Raw genomic sequence first — 24,695 nt, 5'->3', positions numbered from 1 at the left:
GGTTTCTGATCGGAATTTAGATATATTTTTTAAAAGACCCTCATAAATAAAAAACGAAATTAAAGAGGATTTCACTCAAACTTTAATTAAAGGAAAAGTGTTTCGTGCATTGATCCAACGTGGCCTTATTTGAAAAGTTTTTTTTTTGTTGTTTTGCCCGTCTGCTAAATAAATTACTTGAAGATTATATCAAATCATTACAGGGCGGTAGTTTACTCTATTTATCTAAATCCAAGAGATTCGCGTGTATAATAATTTTGTGTCCCTATGTACATTTATGAAAAGGGAACCCAGCACACTCACAGTGTTTGCTCATGTCTATCCCTGCTTTAATTGACTCTGAATGGTTCCTTATTGAAGGCCATACTTGACTATCTTTTACCACGTGTCACTACACCAATACAGCCAGCAGGTGGCGGTGTCCCCTCAGTTTGCAGTGGATGGTTCGGATCGAGGTCCATGATCCAGGGCCCGCAGGGCAGGGCGAAACCGATTGGCATTACAAATCAAGTAAACATGGCAATTAATATAAGCAATGTTTTGCACTCGACTGTTAAGAAAACAACTGTTTGCGTTAACGTCTCATCATAGTTCTCAACGGGCGGTACACACGCAGACGCACTGGGGTGTTAGCCTAACGCAGGTCTCATACTAATTAGACATTCACAACTACACGCAAATCAGGATCCCAAAATAACCTGTTTTTGAGACGGTAAAGCCGACGAAACCCGGCAAACGTTGAGTACACGTACATAATACTTTGGACCAATTGGACTCCATGTTGGTTAAGTCTTAATTATAAACGTTTTTAATCATAGATTTACACAACATGGTTGGTGTTATTTCCAAACTGTGTGCCGTCCGTTGTGAAGAGTGCAGTTCAGTGCAGTAACTTTATATCAGACCTCTGTTTAGACCACCTGATATCCCTGAAGCCAGTGTTTAATAAATAATAAACCTGCCATGACGTGAGGGTCAAAGACCCCTCTACAGGGACAGCGAAAGAAAAGTACCGCCTGTAGACCAGAATCACAAACAGCCGTCTAACCCTGAAATGACCTAAACCATCACAGCCCACCAGGTAACATGAATAATGCAACGTTTATTACCTTGTTTCACAAAGTGGTACATATTTATAAATGTGTATTATATAAAGGTAGCACTGTAAGAGGAGTTTCTACTTTACTTTTTGTCTTTCTGTTGTTAGTTGTTGTTGTGTTGATAACAAAACACCTTTCCTTTATTTCTAGAAACTCTTTACTTCATGGTCTATCTTCAGGTCTGTGTTCTACAAAAATGGGGACATTTATTCTTGTAAAATACTTTAACAGCTCGAATCGAAGGAACTAATGAAATAACGAGTAAACCGGAGTAAATCTTCTTTTAAAAAAAATAAGGATTTATTTAGTAATTTGATAAAGAGGGAGAACCACAGTTGCAACGATGCGTCAACAAACAGACAGGACATTCCCAGAGACAAGCATCGGAATTAAAAGTATGAACTTAAAAGAGATAGATAGATATGAACAAAAAGAGAGAGATAAGCCGTTTGGAGCACAGAATTGCAAAAGACAAACTGTTTTCAGTGATTGATTAATCCCCTAAACCAATAACAATCCAACTAGAAACACATGATGAAAGAATGATGCAAGAGGTGGTTTGGGGGATGAAAGTCAGGGGTGGAGGTTGCAGGAGTCATTCTGCTTTGTCTGCTCAGACAAAAGGCTTTCCATAAAAAAAAAATCATGAAAGGAGGAAGAATGGCAGACAAATAGTGAGACTGAAAGTAAATACAAAAAAATAAAAATGAAAGAAATAAAAAAGGCAATTCACTTCCGGCAGTTATTTTATGGTCACTGCCCCTTCTGTAGAAAAACGTTCCCGCTCACTTCTCGAGCTAATTCGATTTTTATTGAGCACCCAAAATACATTTAGCAGATTCCCCATCCCACCCAGACACGGAGATAGAGAGAGGTCAAGAGACACCCACGACCAGTGAGCAAACTGGACACCAGATGCCCACTAGTCTTGGAGCGAGAGAGAGAGCACACTTTGACGACACCAAAACCAAACCAAAGGATCTCCACCACGACACAACGAATCACACAAACCAAAGCCAGTGGATTTAAACATTCCCCACACTTTCCCATATATATTGACTCACAACAAGCAGGCAGACAAACAGATAAAAACAGAGGACCACACTCAATAATATCCATTTAGAAACTGGAAAGATGTGTCCTTGTCTTCAAATCCCATCCGGCTGGTATGTAATTCCACAGTTTTGTAAAGTGGCTACAAAAGATGTTCACCTTATTCCCTCAAAAATACATTCGTTTCGGATTTCTGCTCCAAAAATGCGTGCCGATGTAATTTTTTGTTCTTGGGAGAGAATCGTGTGAAATTCAACCGATGCGTACATGAAACACATAGAACTAGTTATGCATTCATCAATGTTGTAGTGAGATTTATGATATATTTAGATATATTAACATCCCCTCTTAAAGTTAGTGTTTCTAAACCATGATGGCAGGGTTTTGGGGCGTTTCCGGAAACAGAAACACCCTTCTCGAGTTTTGCACCAAACATGCTTGAGATGCATGCCATAGGCTTGAATACACTTGTCTAGCAGCTGTAGGTCTGAGTGGTGTCAACACCGCTTTTTAGACACGCACAGACAGATATTACATCATGCCTGAACTCTGATCCATCTGGCTTCTTCTGGCTCCAACCCCAACATCTCCCCAAAACAACGAAGTTTGTGTTTCACGATAATTGAAAACCGTTCCGATCAGCTTTATCTAATTTAGAAGAGCAAGAACATTTGGGGAAAGGTTGGACTATCGACGTCTTTGTTCCTATTTGGACTATTAAATTAAACTCAATTCAATTAAATCAAAGTTTTTACTTGTGTAGCCCTAATCACCATTACAGTCTCAAAGGGCTTAAACGGCCAAATATTTATGACACCCGCTGACCTTAGGTCCCCAAGAGGGCAAGAGAAAACTCCCTTAATCAGCAAGGAAGAAATCCTGAGGAGGAACGCAGAGTGGGGGAAAACTCCTTCCAGGGATGGTCAGGAATGACCAAACGAAGAACGCAAATCTCTGACCATTGGTCCAATGACGTCAACTGTGCAAGATTTTTAAAAGGAAACGGAATTGATGTTGCAGACCGGCGATTTATTTTCACAAAGTGCGTCTGAAGCAGTACTCTCTTAAATTAGAAAATAACCAAGCACAATCGCTTCCCTATAACATCTGTTCATTACGGCTATAGGGGAAGCAGGGTGATGTAAGGCTACAATACATAACTCTTCCTCTTCTCTCCCTCCCTTCTCTCCCCCCCCCCGGGTCACAGATCACTATGAGGTGTAGACGTTGCATTGATTTGTTCCCGTTCTCCTGTTCCACGGAGGACCTTTGACCGGCGCAAACACACTTTCCTTATTGGGGACATAAAAAATACGGAAAAAAACAGCTCATTAGAAGGAGTTTCACTTTGGAAATAATTTAACACTTTCCGGGTGCTCACCTCCGGGTTGATTCACGGTTACAGAACCTCGAAATAGGAACGCAATAAAACAAAATCACAAATTGCCCGAAAGCAGTGTCCCCAAATCGGTAGTGTTTCCAAAGTGACGTCCCTTAATTGTGCTGTTGCCAGGTCATCCTGTGTCCCCACAAAGACGAGTGAGTGTGTGTTTATAGTTCATAGGTCTGCGTGCGCTTGTATGTGTGCGGGGTTCGTCCCGACACACAAAGACACACACACACACACACACGCACACACCAGTCAGAGCGGCGGCGGCAGCAGCGTGCGCTCCAGCGCCCCCTGCAGGTGGTCCCAGTGCCGCCACACCAGCGCCAGCAGGGACAGGGCGGTGCAGGTGAGTCCCAGGTGCAGCCGGCTGCGCAGCAGGGGCGCGGCGAACTTGGCGGCGGTGGAGACGCACACCAGGATCACCGTGGCGATGGCCAGCATGATGTTGATGCACTTGCCGAGGAGCACCTTGGCGTCGGCGCTCTCCGGCTGGGCGGTGGACTGCTGCTGCTGCTGCAGCTCCAGCTTAGACACGCGCGTCTGGCACGACTCCAGCGCCTCCTGCACACGCACACGCACACACACACACACACACGCGTGCACAGACGGAGGTGTACACACACAGGCAAAGACACACACAAACAAACACGCAGATGGAGAAGTACACACACATAAGCGCACACACATACACCGACGGAGACGTGCACACACAGGCATGCACGCACCAGCAAGCACACACATGGAGATGGGCAGACACACAAAGACACCCACAAACACACACACACACACATAGACATACACACACACCCACGCAAAGCAACAGACACGCACATAGGCGCACACACACACACGTAGATGTACAGACACACACACAAACACACACACACACACAAACATAGAAGTACATACGCACACACATCCAAACGCACAAAAACACCCACACACACACACAGATAGATAGATTGACAGGCACGCGTGTGCGTCAAACACACCCACACATAAGTGCAAATTGATGCAAACGTAGTAACACACAGACCCACACACACACACACACACATACACAAACAGACACACACACAGAGTTAGGTTAAGGTCATGGCGGCCCCGTTTGAGGATCGGCTCGTGTTGGGCCTGGAGGCATCCACAGGGTTAAACTTCCCCCACTTCTCACGCTCACAACGAGAGCGGCAATATGCTTCCTGATTTACATTCCTCGTGAGCAGGCAGCGCCGTGAGTCACCGCAAGACCGAGAGGCTCAACTTATTACCATCTTCTTTCTGTCCGCCCATTTCCTTCAGGGTCTGCCAAATTATGGCAGTTTTGCAAAAAACTCCTGAATCTAAAATATTTCCACAATCTCAATTTGGTAACTGTAATAATATAATAATGTATAATAATATATATATAATAATAATACAGTTAATAATAAAATAATGTAATAACCTTAACGGTCTAAAAAACAATTAAAAACAGTGCCTTATAGTAATAAATAATAAGACTTAAAACACAATACAATAAAAATACTATCTATGTTTTATTAATAAGTTCGCTTGAATAGATCCATTTTAGCAAAGCGTCCTTGAGTGTAAGAAAGGCGCTATAAAAATAAAGTTATTTCCAATGCTATGGCCATCGGATGCAATGTAGCATGTAGCTCCCCCCAACAGCCCTCTTACGCACTTATTGTATGTCGTACGTCCTTGCACTTGCAAAAATAGTACTTAGCATCATGTAGCATCATATCCTAGCTATCGGTGTTGCATACGCGGAATGGGTTAACCTAGCGATTGTTAGTGCTTGGCACTTGTTTCTGTGAACCTTACCTCACTGTTTCTCTTACTTCTAACAAATGTACTTATTGTGAGTCTCTATGATAAATGGAGCTACTCTAGCCCGGCCTCTCCTCCCCCCCCCCCCCCGTACCTGGATGTCGCGGGCCCTCTCGTAGGCCTGGTAGGCCACCTTCTCCTCGATGGCGGCCAGCTCCTGCTTCAGGTTGATGGTCTCGTGCTGGTGGAGCTCGGTGAGGTCGTTCAGCTGGTCCTCCAGGCGCTCATACCTGACCCCCCCCCGGAAACAGAGGGCGAGACGGGCTGAGTCCCAACGCACAAAGGCTTCATAACGTCCTAGTGCTTGTTGGCCATAGATATATATATATATATGTACGTTGACTCGATATCGCCTGAGCTGCGCTGTTCAGTGGACCGTATGCGTCGATGCCGCCGCCATCTTGCCGCGGGGGTAACCACCCGCCTGAATGAATGAACGTCCGATAGGGCAGAGGTACTCTCCCAGTACAAATCCCTCTAAATCACTTTCTTTTTAAGCAATCTTCAAGAGGGTGGGCTTCTGGTGTTTGTATAAAAATAGTAGTAGATAGAAATGAAAAAAAGGGTCGATATTTTCTCCATCAACACACGTCTGACGTATGTCAGGAACCACCCGCTTGAAGATTGCTTATTCGCTACAAGCTCGAGGAGACGAGCAGTACCTGGGTTACCTGACCCCCCCAGGTAACCCAGGGCGACGCGGGGTGAGTTCCAACACACAAAGGCTTTGCTTCTTCCTAGTGCTTGTTGGCTATAGACTCGAGACGGGCAGCAGTAGCGTACCTGACGCCCGCAAAAAGGGCAAGTTCCAACACACAAAGGCTTCGTTACGTCCTAGCGCTTGTTGGCTGTGTACACTCGAGGAGACGGGCAGTGGCGCACCTGACCCCCCGCAAACACACAGCGAGACGGCGTGAGCTCCAACACACAAAGGCTTCGTTACTATGCGCTCGAGGAGACAGGCAGTATTCTTGTCTTTGTTGTGGATGATGCAGTGAAGCACGTTTGTATTGTCTACTGCGGTGTATATTTGATGTGGTATGTTGCAAGTTTGTGACGCAGTGACTGCAGCCCAAGGCGAATTGCAAATAGAGAGGGATGGGGGTGAGTTCCAACACACAACAGCTTTGTTACGGCCTAGCGCTTGTTGGCTATGCGTTCGAGGAGGCGAGAGGCAGCATACCTGAGCCCCGCAAACACAGGGCCAGATGGGGGTGAGTTCCAGCACACAAAGGCTACGTTTCTTCCTCATGCTTGTTGGCTATACGCACGAGACAGATAGTAGCGGTAGAGGAATAAGTGTTGGAATGGGACAGCTGCCTCAGTGGGATGAGAGTGAATGTGAGCTGGGGGTGAGTTCCAACACACACAATCTTTGTTCCGTCCCAGTGTTTGGTCGCTCTTCACTTGAGCAGCTGAACAGTAACAGTTAGGGACCAAGGAAAAAGTGTTGGAATACGATATCTACCCCAGTGGGACGAAAGTGAACGAGAACCGTTGATATCTGGGCCAATCGCGACCGTCAGACTTCAACACTGTGTCTAAGGGCATAGTGGGAAAAAACACACACCGATACATCTACAGGCACAAGGATCTGCCAAACACATCCACACATAGGTGCAAAGCGATACAAACGTAGCAACACACAGACAGACACACACAAACACATACACACACACAGACACACAGAGGTAGGTTAAGGTTATGAGCACTTCCAGTGTAGGATACACCGATGTATCCTTGGTCCAAAGCCGCTTCCGTGCCCGCTTTAGTGTGCTCCTCTAGCCTTCTATTCAAAGTTAAGGAAGCGAGGGGCCGATGGGAATCGCCTACTGTATAAGTAGAATTGGAACGCAGCCAGAGTGTAAGACATTTAGTGCACGAGCAGAAGAAGAAGAGAGAGAGAGTCAAACAGAAACACACGGCTGGGAGTAGGTGGAAAAACAAAGCAAAGAACAGGGTACACAGAAAAGGCATAATTGAGTGTGTGTGTGTGTGTGTGTGTGTGTGTGTGTGTGTGTGTGTGTGTGTGTGTGTGTGTGTGTGTGTGTGTCTATGGGGGCGGAAGTTAGCAGTTAGCACTATTACAATTCATCTGTCCTATTCCTTGGTGACCCTGGATCACAAAGTGGTCTGTTGTGTATGTGTGTGTGTGTGTGTGTGTGCGTGTGTTTGTGTGTGTGTGTGTGTGTGTTCGTGTGTGTGTGTGTGTGTGTTTGGCTGTGTGCGTGTGCTTTATTGTGTTCACACTAAAACACTGTAGCACAAGTCTCACACTGGAAATTAAGCGTTTCCAGATAATAAAAAAGAAAGGCTTGGGTAAAATCCAACTTAATGGCTGTTTAACAAAGTTTAATAGACGTAATCATCTCACCGCTGATAGCTAATCGCTTCTGAGTGTTATTTAGTTATTTAGTTTAGTTATCGACGCCTGCCCCATCTTTTGACAGCTTTTCCCATTGCGATACCCGGGAGGTTTGAAAAACGATTCGGGGCAATTTAACAGAAGAGTAGGGTTGGGTGTTTGCTTGTGTGTTTGTTTGTGTGTTTGTTTGCGTGCCTGCATGTGTGTGTGTGTGTGTATGTAGCGCGTGTATATGTGCGTGTGTGTGTGTATGTGTGTGTGCATGTGTATGTGTGTTTTGTAGTGCGCGTGCGAGCGTAAGCGTGCGTAAACGTATGTGCGTATGTGCGCACGCGTGCGTTTGTGTGCGCACGTGTGCGCGCGTGCGTGCCTGTATGTTGGTGTGCTTGCGTCAACATATATGCGAGCACACACACACACACACACACACACACGCGGCTTCTCCCCCGCCCTCTCACCGGTATCTCTCCTCCTGGACCGTGCGGGTGAAGTAGCCGTAGTCCTTCTTGAACTGGCTCTTCATGGCCTCCATGTCCTCCGCCAGCTGGCCCTGCGCCTCCCGGATCTCCCTCACCACCTCCAGCACCTCCCCCAGCCGCGCCCCCTGGGGCTCCGCCCTCCCCGCTGACCCCGCCCCCGACCCGCGGTTGCCGTTGGAGTCGGCCGAGGCCGAGGTCCCCGTGGAGCAGCACTCGTCGTCGCTGGCGTACTTGGGCGCCCGGGACGCCACCGTGTTGGCGCTGCCGCTGAGGGCGCGCGTGGCCCCGCCCACCGCCTGGAGCCCCGCCCCCGTCTCCATGGAGCTCTTGAGGTGGGCGATGTTGTCGGCGCTGCCGAACTTGTTGCGGATCAGGTTGGCGATCTCCCGCGACTTGTTGAAGAAGAAGGGCGGCGACAGCGAGACCCCCGGCCCGATGGTCTTCACCTTGTCCAGCGCCGGGTGGTGCTGGTGGGGGTGGTGCCGCCCCGTGGAGCTCACGTCCCGCAGGCTGCCCTCCTTGCTGCGGCTCCCCCCCCCGGACTCCTTCTGGCTAGCGCCGCCGCCGCCGCCGCCGCCGCCGCCGCCGCCGCCGCCGCCGCCGCCGCCGCCGCTACTCCCGCCGCTACCGCTACCGTTAGCGCTGCCCGGGGGGGCGGGCTCCCGGGGGCCCGTCTTAGCGCCACCGCCCTCGCCGTCCTTCACGCGGCGGTGGTACTGCTCTAGCTTGCGCTGGAGCCGCGCGACGGCGTGCGCTGACTTCTGGTTCTTCTTCTCGAACACCTGGCGGATGCGGCCCACCTGCGATACGGAACGGTACACCTTTACTGGTCAGCTTGGGATGAAATTCTTTTTGCTTCATTTAAGGAAAAGAGGACATTTTCAACAATTATTCACCTCAGGCTCCGTGGATAGTGGGGAAAAGCCCCATTGGGGGGGCTATTCCCCACTATTCACGGAGCCTGAGGTGAATAATTGTTTTAGTATATACTAGACGAGAACACTCCAAAAATAAACAAGACAACACTTTTTGCCGGGATTTATTTGTTTTTATGAGCGGGTTATTCGTTTTTATTAGCGTGACGAGACCACCGTCACGCGTGAAAACAATACCCCGAGTTTGAGATCTCAATCACGGGATATCGCCCAATATCCCGAGATAGCGAACCAATCAAATCGCGCCTTCTAAGGAGGTTCACGTGTAGCATATACTAAACAAATATATGAGACATATAGCGACAATAGACAAACATGTAGACATACATGTGAGACATAAAGCATCGATCGATAAACATTAACATGAAACACAGCCACAATTGACGGTATCAAGCGTGACAGAAGACAAAGCACAGATATATTACAAAGAGGCTACATAGATATATCCCAAAGGCCATCACTTTGAGACGTTTTAAGAAATAAATATTGCACTCGATCTTTATGTTGTCGGTTAAACAAAAGGATTGATTGATGCATGAAAGAGTATTTGAGTCCGTTGCGTTTGAAAGGAGGAACTCTGAAGCACCTGCTGCTTGTCCGCGTTGTTGACCAGCTTCAGGTACTCCGCCACGTTCTGGTCGCGAGCGGTCTGCTCTACCTTGATCTGCTCCGTCACCTGAGGGTTGGGGGGGGGGGGGGGACACGGTCTATAGTTAGAGATGATCCGGATGCAGGTTGAGGTTTAGATTCAGGGCGTTTGAGCTATTTTAAGTTAGTGGAATTCATGGCCCTTCGTTATTGTCTATATGTCGCTTTTATCCAAAGCGACCTTCAATACATACAGTGCAATATATAAATACCGGACACTTGTCCGAAAAAGAGAAACAACGATATATCTCTGTTGGTACAGTAAGGATGTTCATAGAAACAGTGTATTAACAATCGAATGGTTAACCCATTCCCCGTATACAATAAAGATAGCTAGGATAAGTGAGCATTTTAGAGAATGCAGGGATTTGCTGTCTTTTTGTTTAAGGTTGGTTTAAAAGTAGAACCACTTAAAGTGGGGTCAAACCGCAATCTACGTAGGTGCCCCCTTAAAGCTTCACCAGTCAGCTCGTGGTTGCCGGGACAAAGTTTGGGTGAGGAGTCATTCCCACCACCGTCATCGTTGTGCAAACTGCGTGGTGTTGCTGTTTTTGTGTTTTGACGGTGTGGTGAGAAGATCAGAGACAGCAACACACAGCATGAATCAAACCCCCCCTCCCCCTCTCTCCTCCTCCCTCCCCCCTCTCCCGCTATACCTCAGGGAACCCGTGGTAGAGAACCACGAGATGATCATGTGATGTGGCGTGTGATCGCAGGAGCCCACCCGACCATCTCCCATATGATGCCAATATAGGAGTATTTATAAACCTGGCTCATCCCTCCCCCTTTCTCCCCCACCACCTTCCTCCTCCATCTCCCTACCTCCACCTTTCCTTCCCCCTCCTCGTCCTCAATTTACCGCCACCACCCCTGCCCTACACCACCTCCCCCTGCTCCATACACCTCCCTCCTTCCATCTCCTCTCCCCTCACTTTACCACCACTTTTCACCTACCTCCACCTTTCCTGCTCCCTCCTCCCTTCCCTTTCCCCTCCACCTGCCTTCCTTCGTCTCCCTCCCCCCCCCATTTCCCTTAACACCACCATCTCCCCGCAACTCCTTTGCCTCCAACTCCATCTTGTCCTCCACCCTCCCCCCATCACTTCACCACCTTTTTCCAGTATATAGATGGGGTGTGTTCAGGTGGGGGTGTGGTCGAGTGTTGTTGTGTTCAGGTGGGGGTGTGTACAGGTGGGGGTGTGTTCAGGTGGGGGTTTGTTCAGGTGGGGGTGTGTTCAGGTGTGGGTGTGGTCGAGTGTTGTTGTGTTCAGGTGGGGGTGTGTTCAGGTGGGGGTGTGTTCAGGTGTGGGTGTGGTCGAGTGTTGTTGTGTTCAGGTGGGGGTGTGTACAGGTGGGGGTGTGTTCAGGTGGGGGTTTGTTCAGGTGGGGGTGTGTTCAGGTGGGGGTTTGTTCAGGTGGGGGTTTGTTCAGGTAGGGGGGTGTTCAGGTGGGGGTGTGTTCAGGTGGGAGTGTGTTCAGGTGGGGGTGTGTTCAGGTGGGGGTTTGTTCAGGTGGGGGCTTGTTCAGGTGGGGGTTTGTTCAGGTGGGGGTTTGTTCAGGTGGGGGTTTGTTCAGGTGGGGCTTGTTCAGGTGGGGGTTTGTTCAGGTGGGGGTGTGTTCAGGTGGGGGTTTGTTCAGGTGGGGGTTTGTTCAGGTAGGGGGGTGTTCAGGTGGGGGTGTGTTCAGGTGGGAGTGTGTTCAGGTGGGGGTTTGTTCAGGTGGGGCTTGTTCAGGTGGGGGTTTGTTCAGGTGGGGGTTTGTTCAGGTGGGGCTTGTTCAGGTGGGGGTTTGTTCAGGTGGGGGTTTGTTCAGGTAGGGGGGTGTTCAGGTGGGGGTTTGTTCAGGTGGGGGTTTGTTCAGGTAGGGGGGTGTTCAGGTGGGGGTTTGTTCAGGTGGGGGTGTGTTCAGGTGGGGCTTGTTCAGGTGGGGGTTTGTTCAGGTAGGGGGTGTGTTCAGGTGTGGGTTTGTTCAGGTGGGGCTTGTTCAGGCGGGGGTGTGTTCAGGTGTTCGTGATGGTGGTGGGTGTAGTCTGGTTGGTGGTCTGGTGGGGGTGTGTGTGTTGGGGGCCTGACCTTGAGGATCTTCTGCTGCAGCCCGTCCAGGGCCAGCGCGCCCTTGGTGAAGTCCAGGCCGACGCCCCCCTCGCCGCTGCTGTCCACCACGTCCAGGTTGGACTCTGAGCCGCCGCGCCGCAGCGCCGCCGGGAGGCTGAGGCTGTTAGCGCCATCGTAGAGCCCGCGGTCCGTCTGCACACACACACACACACACACACACACAAGGGCGCACACACACACACACACACACACACACAGGCGCAGACAGACAGACACATGCACGCACACACACAGACACGGGCGCACGCACACACAGACAGAGAGACAGGCAGACAGACACACACACACGCACACACACACACAGACACACAGACAGACACATGCAAACACACACACACACACACACAAGGGCGCACACACACACACACACACACACACAGGCGCAGACAGACAGACACACGCACGCACACACACAGACACGGGCAGACACACACACAGACACACAGACAGACACATGCAAACACACACACACACACATAAAAAAAACACACAAACATACACAGGTCAGTATAAACACACATCACATTCATAACACAGGGAGAATGCAGTATGCAGGTGTGTAGGGAATACAGGGAAGACCTCGCTCATGTTAAATATCTCTCGTCGTCAGCCACTTTGCATAATGAATATTTAATGTGTATGCTTATTTTGTGTGTGTACATTCTAGTGTGTACATGCATTTGCAAAGGCTGTTTTATTCATTTAGACATACATTTTTTGTATATATGCACATCTTCTTTATTACCTCACTGTACGTTTATTTATTTTACATTATTTTAAGCAGTGAAACGGTTACAGAAACAATCGCCCCGGGGTTAAAAAAGTAATCAAAATCTCAAGGTTTATTTCCAGCCGGGCCAAGATCATGTTAGGAAAGCTCACCATGACAAAACCAGCGTTCCTATCCAGGCAGGAAACCTTTGGGTGTATTGTTTGTTGCCTGTTTGTCAGTTGACCTTTGTATGTATTTTGTGTACCCTGTTTGGCAGGAAACCTTCATGTGTATTATGTTAATCCTGTTTGTGAGTTAGCTTAATGTGTATTATGTGTTCCTATCTGGCAGGAAACCTGAATGTGTTTATGTGTACCCTGTTTGTCAGTTAGCAGTATGTGTATTATGTGTTCCATATTTGGCAGGAAACCATGTGTATTTTGTGTACCTTGTTTGCCAGTTAACCTCATGTGTGTTATGTGTTTGCTTGTTTGGCTACACAACAGATTAGAACAATTCTTCTAGCACGCCTCACGTGAGAAAAATCCACGTTTCTGTTGTCACGAAAAAGTCACCTCGGATATTTGTTCCACACAGTTTTTGCCAAGTAGTAAAAGTCAGCAGTGGCTTCCCATTTCCCAGACTTTCGCTAAAACCCTGAGCCATCCTGAAAGGAAAGGACCAATTCTCCCCAAATCCGGTGATAAAAAGGAAGAATCCTTTTGAAGGAACACCAAAGTGGCCTTGATTCGCTAACCCAGCAGCGACGGCTGGGTTAGCGATTCAAAGCTTTTTATGTATTGTTCTTCAGATGTGTGGTTCGTCATAGCTGCGATTTGTTTATTTTTGTTGTAACAGCTGCCTTGGCACACCCATTGCCTCTGCATCGTAACTCGTTTATTTATGACACACTGCATCTATTATGCGGCTGTTATATTTCATTCAAGTATAGTTACCTGGGTATGTAGAGGATTACCGTGCATTATATAAAATGGCAAATGTAAAGACTTGACATTTCATTTTGTGTTGATAAATTCTTCTTTTGGCCATGGTAGTGCTGTTTGCATTACTGATAGAAATCGTGTAAGGAATCTGTCTTATTATTAATTTCTGAAAGCATCAGATGTCTCTGAGCATTATAACCCTGCTGCCTCCCTTCTCCTGCTTTTGGAGAAGGGCGTGGCGAGAATTCAATTACACTTGAGTACAATGAGGAGATACACTCCTGACTGGTCAAATGAGATTTGAACAAAAAGGAATGCTTGCCGGCTGCCTGCTCTCTTTGTCTGTTTCTCATTCCCTCCAAAAGACGAAGTGGGGTGGTCTTGTTATGAATGAATCATTCTGTAGAGACGCAGGTGTCTGTGCACGCATTTCAACAACAATCGGAGGGTATCCATAGAAATATTGTCTAGAACAAGATGATCTTTCCTGTAGTGAGAGAGTGAGAGAGAGTGCTGGAGCGAAAGAGAGAAAGATAGACAGAGAGCGAGAGACAGATAGAATAAGAGCACTCAAGACACACAGGAGAGAGAGAGACAGAGAGCAAGCGACAGACATATATACAGACAGACAGACAGAGAAAGAAAGAGAGAAAGAAAGAGAGAGAGCAAGAGAGGGAGAGAGAGAGAGAGAGAGAGAGAAAGAGATAGAGAGAGAGCAAGAGAGGGAGAGAGAGAGAGAGAGACAGAGACAGAGACAGAGCAAGAGAAAGACAGATAGACAGAGAAAGAGAGAGAGAGAGCAAGAGACCGACAGACAGAGAAAGAGAGAGAGAGAGGGAGAGGGGAGAGGAGAGAAAGAGAGGGAGAGATAGACAGACGAAAAGACAGAGAATGAGTCAGCTTGAGAGGGAGAGAAAGAAAGAGAGAGAGAGAGAAAACAAAAAAAATATCGGAGGGGTAAACTGCGACATCGACCAGTTGCACTCGGTGGCGAGGGACTCCTCTTCGACCAGCCTCTTCGAGGACTGAAAAGACGAAGCTCCCTCCCTCCCTCCCTCCCTCCCTCCCTCCCCCAGCCCGAGTCAGGAGGCCAGTGGTGCAGTGCAGAGTCTGTGGGCTCTGAACAAACAGCCCTCTGTCATCTCCTGTGCTGTGTGTTCAGAGCCCTCTCTGCGTGCACGGAGACAGACGCCGCACAACAGGCTAAAAATATTAGCATTCAGGATGTTTTCCTGTTGCACCCACACACTCACACGCGCGCGCGCACACACACACACGCGCGCACACACACGCGCACACACACGCGCGCGCACACACACACACACACACACACACACACACACACACACACACACACACACACACACACACACACAACAATAACAAGCAGCGACATGAAGATATGAAAAAACTGAATTCATAACCAGAGACGTTTTTCTGTTTTTTCATTGAAGTTGGCTCTATTTACTGATGCAAGTTTTGTGGTTCAGTGCCACTGTGCCCTTGGGCTTGTTGTGCTGTCGGCTGTATTGTTGTGTGTCAGCGTTTATACCCCCTAGTCATGTGGAAATACACAACCGTGAGAATGCCGGGAACATTTTGCCCGAGGAAGAGACACACAGATCAATTTACGACCACGATTCATAAATCCGGCCGTTTCAAACCTGAAATCTCCCCACACCGAACCATCAAATAGACAGAAGGTCTTGATTACAGACGGTTCCGCTCATTGGTGGTTTAACACATCTACATGTAGGCCAACCACAGAGGATGGGCCAATGAGAGAGCCAGGAATGCCTGGTCTGTGCAGAAGGCGAATCTGACGACAGAGACTTTACAATGGCCGTCACAAGGCCAATTGACCAATCTGACTGCCATGCTCTTGCTTTTCTCCTCCTTCCCATTCGCAATTACTCTGCCACGTTTGATAAACCTTCTGCATCTCCCCGTTTTTCACTCTCTCTCTCTTTCTGGTATATATTGGTTTGCCCAAATCCTCGTATTTGCATTGCCAAGGCAAATAAACGTCCGTCCTAAAAACGGTTGTGGCTACAATGGCGATGAGGCCAAAACCGAAAGAGAAAGCAACCAGAAATAAATGACGAAGCACTCGACCATCACACAGGCCTTTCCTCATAATTCCTCATAGGCCGGTGTGATATATATCTGAATGGCAGTGATCTCTCCCACTCTCTCTCTCTCTCTCTCTCTCTCTCTCTCTCTCTCTCTCATGGGTGAATGGAAACATGCGCAGGCTGAGCCCTGAGGTTAGTACTCCACACACGTACGGGACAGAGATGTGGGGGGTGGGGGGGGGGGGGGGGAGAGAGAGAGAGAGAGAGAAGGAGAGAGGGAGATAGGGAGAGATGTGAGTGGGGGGAGGGAGAGAGAGAGAGAAGGAGAGAGGGAGATAGGGAGAGAGGTGTGGGGGGGTGGGCTAGCAGGTCTGTGCTGCTGTTGGCAAACAGGCGGAAACCGGGCTATCACCATGTCAAATAAACGTACACAGAGCAGGCAAACGCACACCCACAGCAGGCAGACACACACACACAGCAGGCACAGGCACACACACACACACACACCCACACACCCACAGGCAAGCAAGCTATCAAGCACGTGCACAGACACACACCAAAATACTATCTGGTCTTTCGGCCACACGGGTCTATAATCAGGCCATTAAGATTAGCACACAGATGGGAGGACACACACACACACAAATATACACACAAACACATACACACACACAAACACACACACACACACACACACACACACAAACACAAACACAAACACACACACACACACACATAAACATCCCTCCTACTGGCACACTGGACTTCCTCGCTTGTCCATGGAATTTCCCAGAATCTGGGAAAGTAGGCTACTCGACTGCTGGGGCGAGGGGAATTAAATAATCCATGGAGCAGGAGGGTGTGGGAATACGGAGGTGGAATGATGGAAGCTGCCTGCAAGAGTCTGTGGAATCGCTTCAAAGCGTGTGGAGAGATTTGTTTTATTCTCCCAATGCACACTAACGATGACTGTTCATGAACTGTACCAGTCTGTTGTTATCACACATACATGCACACACACACACACTTGACTGCTATAATAATAGCCTTGACGTGTGATATTAAACACAAAAGGAAAGATAATTCAGCCGAAGGTTACTTTTCATTGGCCCGACGAACACTGCGCTGCTCGGCACACTCCTATCAGCGTTTGAATGTGATTTGCATGCTAATGCTACCGTATGCTATCGCTCTGTTAACCTCTTCCTGTGTGGTGTGCGCTGCTGTGCGTGTTCCACCAGCTGGCTCGGGGGGGTTAGTCCCTAAATCAATGAATCGAGACCTTCACATCGAAAGGTCACGACAAACCCATTACTGACACACTCCAACCGCAATGCCTGTATTTACATATCTCAATGTACACACGCCCACCCGCCTCCCCCCCCCCACAAACACACACACACACACATATATCAAAGCTTAGGGGAGGATTGTAATCCATCAAAGGAAGTGACAGCGACACGCGGCTACGCTACGTAGCAGGGAGAGCTAACTGCCAGCTTTTGAAATGTCCTCATCTTACCCTAAGACATCCAATTAATATTTTACATGATTCATGCAGCAAAGCCCTCTCATCATGGTGTCCAATAAGCCAGAACATCCAATGGCTACCCCAAATATATATATATATATATATATATATATTAAAGCTTCTCGCGCCTTCATAAATATCAAGAGGCGAGAGAAGGAGAACGCAATTAAAAACGGAGAAGCAGACATTTTTGTTTGGTGTTGCAATCTCGCTTAATGTTTCAAGTTGGAACAAAAGAGAATTGATAAAGCTCCCCAGGGCCGTCGACACGCAGCACAGTAAAACACGCAGCACGCCACAAAAAGATTATTATACTCCGCCATTATCTTCCCCTGCTCGGGTTTAAGATGTGGAATTCAGATCAACTCTGATCCTCTCCGAAGGATGGTGCGTGTGTGCGTGTGTGCGTGTGTGCGTGTGTGTGTGTGTGTGTGTGCTTGATGTTAATGTACATGGGGGAGAGAGATGGAGGGAGGAAGAGGACAGGGGCTGGTATTTGTTGAGAGACAGATAAAGTGGTGTTAAAGTGGTATGTTTTGAAGAGAAGAGAGTGTGTGTGTGTGGGGGGGGGGGGGGATGGGTGTGACGGACAGTGAGTGAGAGAGAGAGAGAGTTAGAGGCAATACAAATGTATATTGTTAGTGAATTGAGAGAGAGAGAGAGAGAGCGAGAGAGAGAGAGTCTGTATTGACATGAATGAATTAAGAAGAAGTGCCCAAGACACTGAAAACTCTCTGTGCTAAACCAATTACACGAGGCGACCTCAAAGTCACACTGTGATATAAATCGAGCAAAACATTCAGTATATAAGTCAAGTAAACAATAACCCTTATCGAAAGCATTTTCCATGTTGAGTTTTGAATTTTCATCAACCGTGGGAAAAGAGTGCAAACACACGCCATGAAAACATGTTTAGAAACCCAGTGATGTTAATTAACTCATGTAAACAGCAGACTTGGGAAATGTATGACACTGACCTATATTCTCTAATTGCCTTCAACTGGGTCTAATATGAGTCAATAGAAACAGATTTTGCACTAAACAGGGTGTGAAACGTGTGGTTGGGGATTTATTAATGTTCGGTTAATCTTTAACGCGTTTCAGAGAAACTTAAAAAGCTACTTTTATTGGAGCGAGATGTATGATGGACGTATGGCACTAAGTAACTCTGAAGTGCAGGTGATGAGGACACACACACACACACACACGCACACACACACACACACACACACACACACACACACACACACACACACACACCAACACACACACACACAAAGTTTCTGGCAGTATTTACAAAACAAATAATCCTGCCAACTCAGCAGGATTAGCCAATTTTACCTCCATCAGGCTTTGCCAACATCAAATCTGATCTACGAGTGTGTGGCTGTGCTTGCTCAACTACCTCATGGAGGAAAGTTTTGACTCATTTCATATCTCACCTCGGAGAATCGTTTAATAAACAAAAAAGCCTTTTAGCGCAAGCTAAACATCGCTCTCAGGTACACCGGCTGAGCCCTAATCCCGGGTATAAGGAGACAACCAGGCCACTTAGGGGCATGGATTTATGAATACAGAATAGGCCAGATGCCGTGAGGAGAGTGAAGCGTTCTCTGTGCCAGCGCGCCCTCTCTCTCTCTCTCTCTCTCTCTCTCAGGTGGAGCGCTGTCTGCGCTCTTTCATATGTGAGTGAGTGAGTGAGTGAGTGAGTGAGTGAGTGAGTGAGTGAGTGAGCGAGAGAGACAGAGAAAGGGGGAGAGAGAGAGAGAGGGGGGGGGGGAGAGAGAGAGATAAATAAGAAGGAGTGCAGGTAAAATTATGCAATATTCCATAGCTTTATTCTGTCAAATTCCACCCGCTTTGATCTCCACCCCCTCCCTCGGTTCCCCAGTTCCCCCCAATCCCCGGTTCCCGTACTTGTTTACTCTCTCCCCTTGCTGCGTTCCCTGCTGCTGGCATGCATTGAAAAGAAAAATCCACTTTAAAACTCTGTATTCGGGACTCGTGCAAAGCTTCCCTTACCTCAAATAACCGACGTTAATATATTAAAAGTATACAGCAGCCTTGAGGGAGGAATAAAATATCTCGGTGTTGCAGGTGAACTGAGCAATGTGATACACAGCTACTGTCGCCCGTTTCTGATTGAAACTATTTTCACCTTCATGACGTCTAAGATGGCAGCAGGAATTCAAATGCAATGCAGAATTGTAGCTGGATTCAGCTTGAGTTATTACCTGGATTTAGACGAATGAGCTTAGTGTATCAGTATGTGTGTACGTAAATATATAAATGCAGTCGGATATCTTTCTGCGGTTTGCCTCAGCCTGTTTGAGCCGCAGATTCATATTTCTGTAATTTTGTCCGGTTAGGATTTGGTTGGGTGGAAACCTGCGGCTGGGGGGGGAAGCAGTGAACTAACTTTCGGATCTAGTGTAGTTTAGTACAAATGTTAATAAGTAGCACACACAAACTGTAAAACGACCCTTGGTTGTAGCCCCATCTAGATAAGAGGTTAGCTAATCGGGGCATATTGTTGTAATAAATCTGCATTAGTTCGACATGACATGGTCGTTACTTACTAAATCACTAATTTTCATACCATCTGCTTTGCGGGCCTGCAACATGTTTTTTTTAACTGCCAATATAAATATGCATTTGGGAGTGAAAGTGAGCCAGATGTTGATCTCCGGGCCCTCAGGGGAATCCGAGGGCTGACTGTGACCCAGGGAGAGGAGCCTGTCTCTGGGGGAGGAGAGAGGCAGACACACCTCTCCACGGGGATCCAGGGAGGCATTGGGGAAACTTAGCCCAGGGAATTCAATGTAAAGTAAACATCACCGAACAAAGACATACGTCGTGTTCAAGAACATAGAGAGAGAGGGGGGGGGAGAGAGAGAGAGAGAGAGAAAGAAAGAAAGAAAGAAAGAAAGAAAGAAAGAAAGAAAGAAAGAAAGAAAGAAAGAAAGAAAGAAAGAAAGAAAGAAAGAAAGAAAGAGTTAGGGAGGGGGAGGGAGAGAGAAAGGGGGGAAGAGACCGAAAGAGAAATACAGAGACAGAGAGATAAATAACGTCAGAGCGAGACACACATATAGAGAGTGAGAGAAAGAGAGACAGAGAGGGAGAGGGAACAATAAATGGAGAGGGAAAGGGGGTCAAAGGGCAGAGAGAATACCTGCCAAGTCAGACCAAAGCGTGTGTGATTTCAGAAGGTTTGACCTTTGTGAGTATAATGTGCTCACCTTTTTTTGAGGCGCTAACCGCCACACACATGGTGACATAATTACCTGTTGCTATACTGTGTAGCAACGGTAACCTAGCTGAGACCTTATGAACCTATAGACAGAAATACACACCCTCCCACCCATCCACACACACACGCAACTACAGGCACACACACACATTCACACCCACACACACACCCACCCACACACCCCCACACACAAAGGTGGGTGAGTTGCCTAGGCAAACACACTTAGGCACTTTGTCCTTTCTCAAACAAACACACCTATGCACAGCAGTGGATTATGAGTCTTGGTTTCTTCCAGAACATAACATATATCTTTGTCTAACGCCGTGTGTGCACGCAAACTCGTAAAACTCCCAGTTTGACCAGCGGTATGAAACAGCTGGAGAGTCTCAAACCTTCCTTGATCCTAATCACTTCATCGTTCAACGTTCTGCATGGACTACACTACGGTAACGGTGTCCGCGTGTTTGAATAGTGTGGCGCTACAATGCCATTCACATGCCACCGACAATGGAACTATAACTCCCAGAGATGCTCTGGGGTTTCTCAAGACCCCGTGCTGGAGTCGGTGGCTCCCAGTTGAACTATGGTTTGATCAGCATGCCACACACTCGGATCACTCATCATACCCGTCTGCTTTGGACGATGAGAGGGTTCACACATTGACTTTGTTTCTCCTCATGCGTATATAATTCACGGCTGTCATTCAATGTCATTCAAAATTGAAATAGAAGTAAAAGGATTAAACAACTCCCAAGAGAAGCACATTTTAGTGTCCGTCCCCCGAGGCCCCATGAGGAAGGTTGGTCGAGTGTTTCCAAGGACAAGAGAGGCTGGACAGCCATCTGCCATGAGAGAGAGAGAGAGAGAGAGAGAGAGAGAGAGAGAGAGAGAGAGGAGAGAGAGAGAGAGAGAGAGAGAGAGCGAGGAGAGAGAGAGAGGAGAGAGAGAGAGAGAGGAGAGAGGAGAGAGAGGAGAGAGAGAGGGAGAGAGAGAGAGGGAGAGAGAGAGAGAGAGAGAGAGAGAGAGAAAGGGAGAATGAGAGAGAGACAGAGAGTGAGATGGAGAGAGAGAGAGAAATATGGAGACAGAGACTGAGAGAGAGCGAGGGTTAGATCCCCGGGGTGTGACTGACAGGCTGGTGCCCATGGAGGGTGTGCTTGGCGGGGGATGGAGGATACACGCCAGACTCTGAGACCCGGGGGTTTTCAAAGGGAAGAAAGAGAGCGAGAGAGAGCGAGAGAGAGAGAGAGAGAGAGAGAGAGAGAGAGAAGGGAAGGAAGTGAGAGAGAGTGAGAGTGAGAGAGAGAGAGAGAGACGGAGAGAGAGAGAGAGACAGAGAGAGACAGAGGGAGAGAGAAGGGAAGGAAGTGAGAGAGAGAGAGAGAGAGAGAGAGAGAGAGAGAGAAGGGAAGGAAGTGAGAGGGAGTGAGAGAGAGAGAGAGAGAGAGAGAGAGAAGAGAAGGAAGTGAGAGAGAGTGAGAGTGAGAGAGAGAGAGAGAGAGACGGAGAGAGAGAGAGACAGAGAGAGACAGAGAGAGAGAGAGAGAAGGGAAGGAAGTGAGAGAGAGAGAGAGAGAGAGAGAGAGAGAGAGAGAGAGAGAGAGAAAGGGAGAATGAGAGAGAGACAGAGAGTGAGATGGAGAGAGAGAGAGAAATATGGAGACAGAGACTGAGAGAGAGCGAGGGTTAGATCCCCGGGGTGTGACTGACAGGCTGGTGCCCATGGAGGGTGTGCTTGGCGGGGGATGGAGGATACACGCCAGACTCTGAGACCCGGGGGTTTTCAAAGGGAAGAAAGAGAGCGAGAGAGAGCGAGAGAGAGAGAGAGAGAGAGAGAGAGAGAGAGAGAAGGGAAGGAAGTGAGAGAGAGTGAGAGTGAGAGAGAGAGAGAGAGACGGAGAGAGAGAGAGAGACAGAGAGAGACAGAGGGAGAGAGAAGGGAAGGAAGTGAGAGAGAGAGAGAGAGAGAGAGAGAGAGAGAGAGAAGGGAAGGAAGTGAGAGGGAGTGAGAGAGAGAGAGAGAGAGAGAGAGAAGGGAAGGAAGTGAGAGAGAGTGAGAGTGAGAGAGAGAGAGAGAGAGACGGAGAGAGAGAGAGACAGAGAGAGACAGAGAGAGAGAGAGAGAGAAGGGAAGGAAGTGAGAGAGAGAGAGAGAGAGAGAGAGAGAGAGAGAGAGAGAGACAGAGAGAGAGAGAGACAGAGAGAGAGAGAGAGAGACAGAGAGAGAGAGAGAGAGAGAGATGAACGACCCGGGTCGCCCCCTGGGCATCTGCTTCTCACAGAGCGAGATTATCCGGAGTGTTGCGACCGCCGCCCCCAGCGGAGCAGAGGTGTGGGAGGGCCCTTCAGCTGCTGCCGCGCACGAGACAGACAGACACACAGACAGACAGACAGGTGGACTGAAGGACGACAGGCAGACAGGTGGGCAAACAGACAGGTGGACAGGCAGACAGACGGACAGGTCTAGCTAGGGGGAGAGGGGCATTCGATTAAATCAACTAAAGCCCCAGTCTAAAAATGGAGTGGAGGGGAGAGACAGAGAGAGAGAAAGAGAGAGAGAGAGAGCGAGAGAGAGAGAGAGAGAGAGAGAGGCACGAGTCAGGCATAGAGACAGAGAGATAAAAAGAGAGAAAAAGAAAGACAACGAGACACAGACAGAGAGCTAGACGGAGATATTCATAGAACTCAATTGTGCAGCATCTGCAGTAGCTGCTATCACTGCTGTATACGGGGAATGGGTTAGCCTAGCGATTGTTGGTGCTTGGCACTTGGTTCTATGAACATCCTTACTGTACCGACAGCGATATATTGTTTCACTTCTTATGACAAATGTATTTATTTGTACAAATGTACCGCTTTGGATAAAAGCGTCGGCTTAATGCCCTAAAGGAATAGGGCATTAATGAATGTAAATAGCGAGACAGGAGAGAGAGAGGGACAGAAAGGCGGAAAGACAGAGAGTCAGACGTTGAGAATGAGAGAAAGAGACCAGGACAGACAGACAGAGAGACATAAAGAGACTGAGAGAGAGACAGTGGGACAAAAAGAGACAGAGTCAGAGAGTGAGAATGAGAGAGACAGAGAGAGAGGGACAAAAAGAGACAGAGAGAGAGACAGAGAGACAGAGACAGAGAGAGAGACGGAGAGAGACAGAGACAGAGAGAGAGACAGAGAGAGAGACAGAGTGACAGAGTGACAGAGTGACAGAGAGACAGAGACAGAGAGAGACAGAGAGACAGAGAGAGAGACAGAGACAGAGACAGAGACGGAGAGAGAGAGAGAGAGACAGAGAGACAGAGAGAGAGACAGAGACAGAGACAGAGACAGAGACAGAGACAGAGACAGAGACAGAGAGAGAGAGAGAGAGAGAGAGAGAGAGAGGACCTAAATAGAGGTATAGGAGGAAACGCCAATAGGTCCCCGGGCGGTTCATTCACTCGCTGTAGCTGAGAGCTCCACTCCAACTTGAGAGCACCCTTGAGGGCCACACCAGCTAATGAACACACACACACACACACACACACACACACACACACACACACACACACTACACACACACACAAATACACACAAATGGTCAAACACAAAGAAAATTAATGGCAATACAATTAAAAGTCTGAATCACTTGTCTCCACAGGGGGTTTCCGAGACAACAACGACCCGGTTCCACACCAGTGGTGTCTGTGTGTCTGTTGGTGTGTGTGAATGCACGGGAGTTTTGTTTATGTGTGTGGGAGAGAGCGAGAGAGAGAGAGAGAGAGAGAGAGAGAGAGACAGAGAGATAGAGAGAGACAGAGAGAGAGACAGAGAGAGAGAGAGACAGACAGAGAGAGAGAGAGAGACAGAGAGGGAGAGAGCGGTCCATGTGACCAGGCTGTCACCCATAAGAGCTCTCCCTTGTTGAAGCACTGAGGAAAAAGGAGGAGTTGTGTTCCCAGCTGCTGCCTCCCGTCTTGTGTAATCAGAGATCGGATTCTCCGCTCCATCTCTCTCGATCAGAGTTCAAGATTAGCCGTAAGCCCCTGCGCTCCCCAAAATGGGTCTCAAACAGAGGGCAGCATTGTGGTGCGAACGGAGAAGGGGAAGACGATTCCATAGCCATGAACGTCCTCAGGCCTTAAACAGCATTCATTGCTTGCTTGGTGAATGTTACAGAAAATGAAAGAAAAATCACATACTAAATCACAATCGAGATATTGGTCTAAAATAATCGCATTTTGATTATTTCTCCAAATCATTCAGCCGTAGGCAAAGGTCCTCAGATTGATT

General features: G+C 48.1%; 1 protein-coding gene across 2 annotated transcripts in view; it reads right to left on the bottom strand.

The window, feature by feature from the left end:
- Positions 1 to 1,378: 1,378 nt before the first annotated feature.
- The window catches only part of LOC307074834 (transmembrane and coiled-coil domain protein 3-like), a 40,395-nt gene continuing 17,078 nt past the window's right edge, over positions 1,379 to 24,695 (bottom strand). For both annotated transcript variants that reach the window (XM_079735212.1, XM_079735213.1), the window contains exons 2-6: positions 11,873 to 12,046; positions 9,739 to 9,828; positions 8,197 to 9,017; positions 5,468 to 5,603; positions 1,379 to 4,104 (exon numbers count right to left, since the gene is read on the bottom strand). In XM_079735212.1, the coding sequence (XP_079591338.1) occupies positions 3,796 to 4,104; positions 5,468 to 5,603; positions 8,197 to 9,017; positions 9,739 to 9,828; positions 11,873 to 12,046 (1,530 nt within the window). In that variant the 3' untranslated portion in view covers positions 1,379 to 3,795. The remainder of the gene's footprint in view (positions 4,105 to 5,467; positions 5,604 to 8,196; positions 9,018 to 9,738; positions 9,829 to 11,872; positions 12,047 to 24,695) is intronic.

Source organism: Pollachius pollachius (genome assembly GCF_949987615.1).
Source record: "Pollachius pollachius genome assembly, chromosome: 4".
Taxonomy (NCBI): Eukaryota; Metazoa; Chordata; class Actinopteri; order Gadiformes; family Gadidae; genus Pollachius; species Pollachius pollachius.
This window is presented reverse-complemented; position numbering and strand designations above follow the sequence as displayed.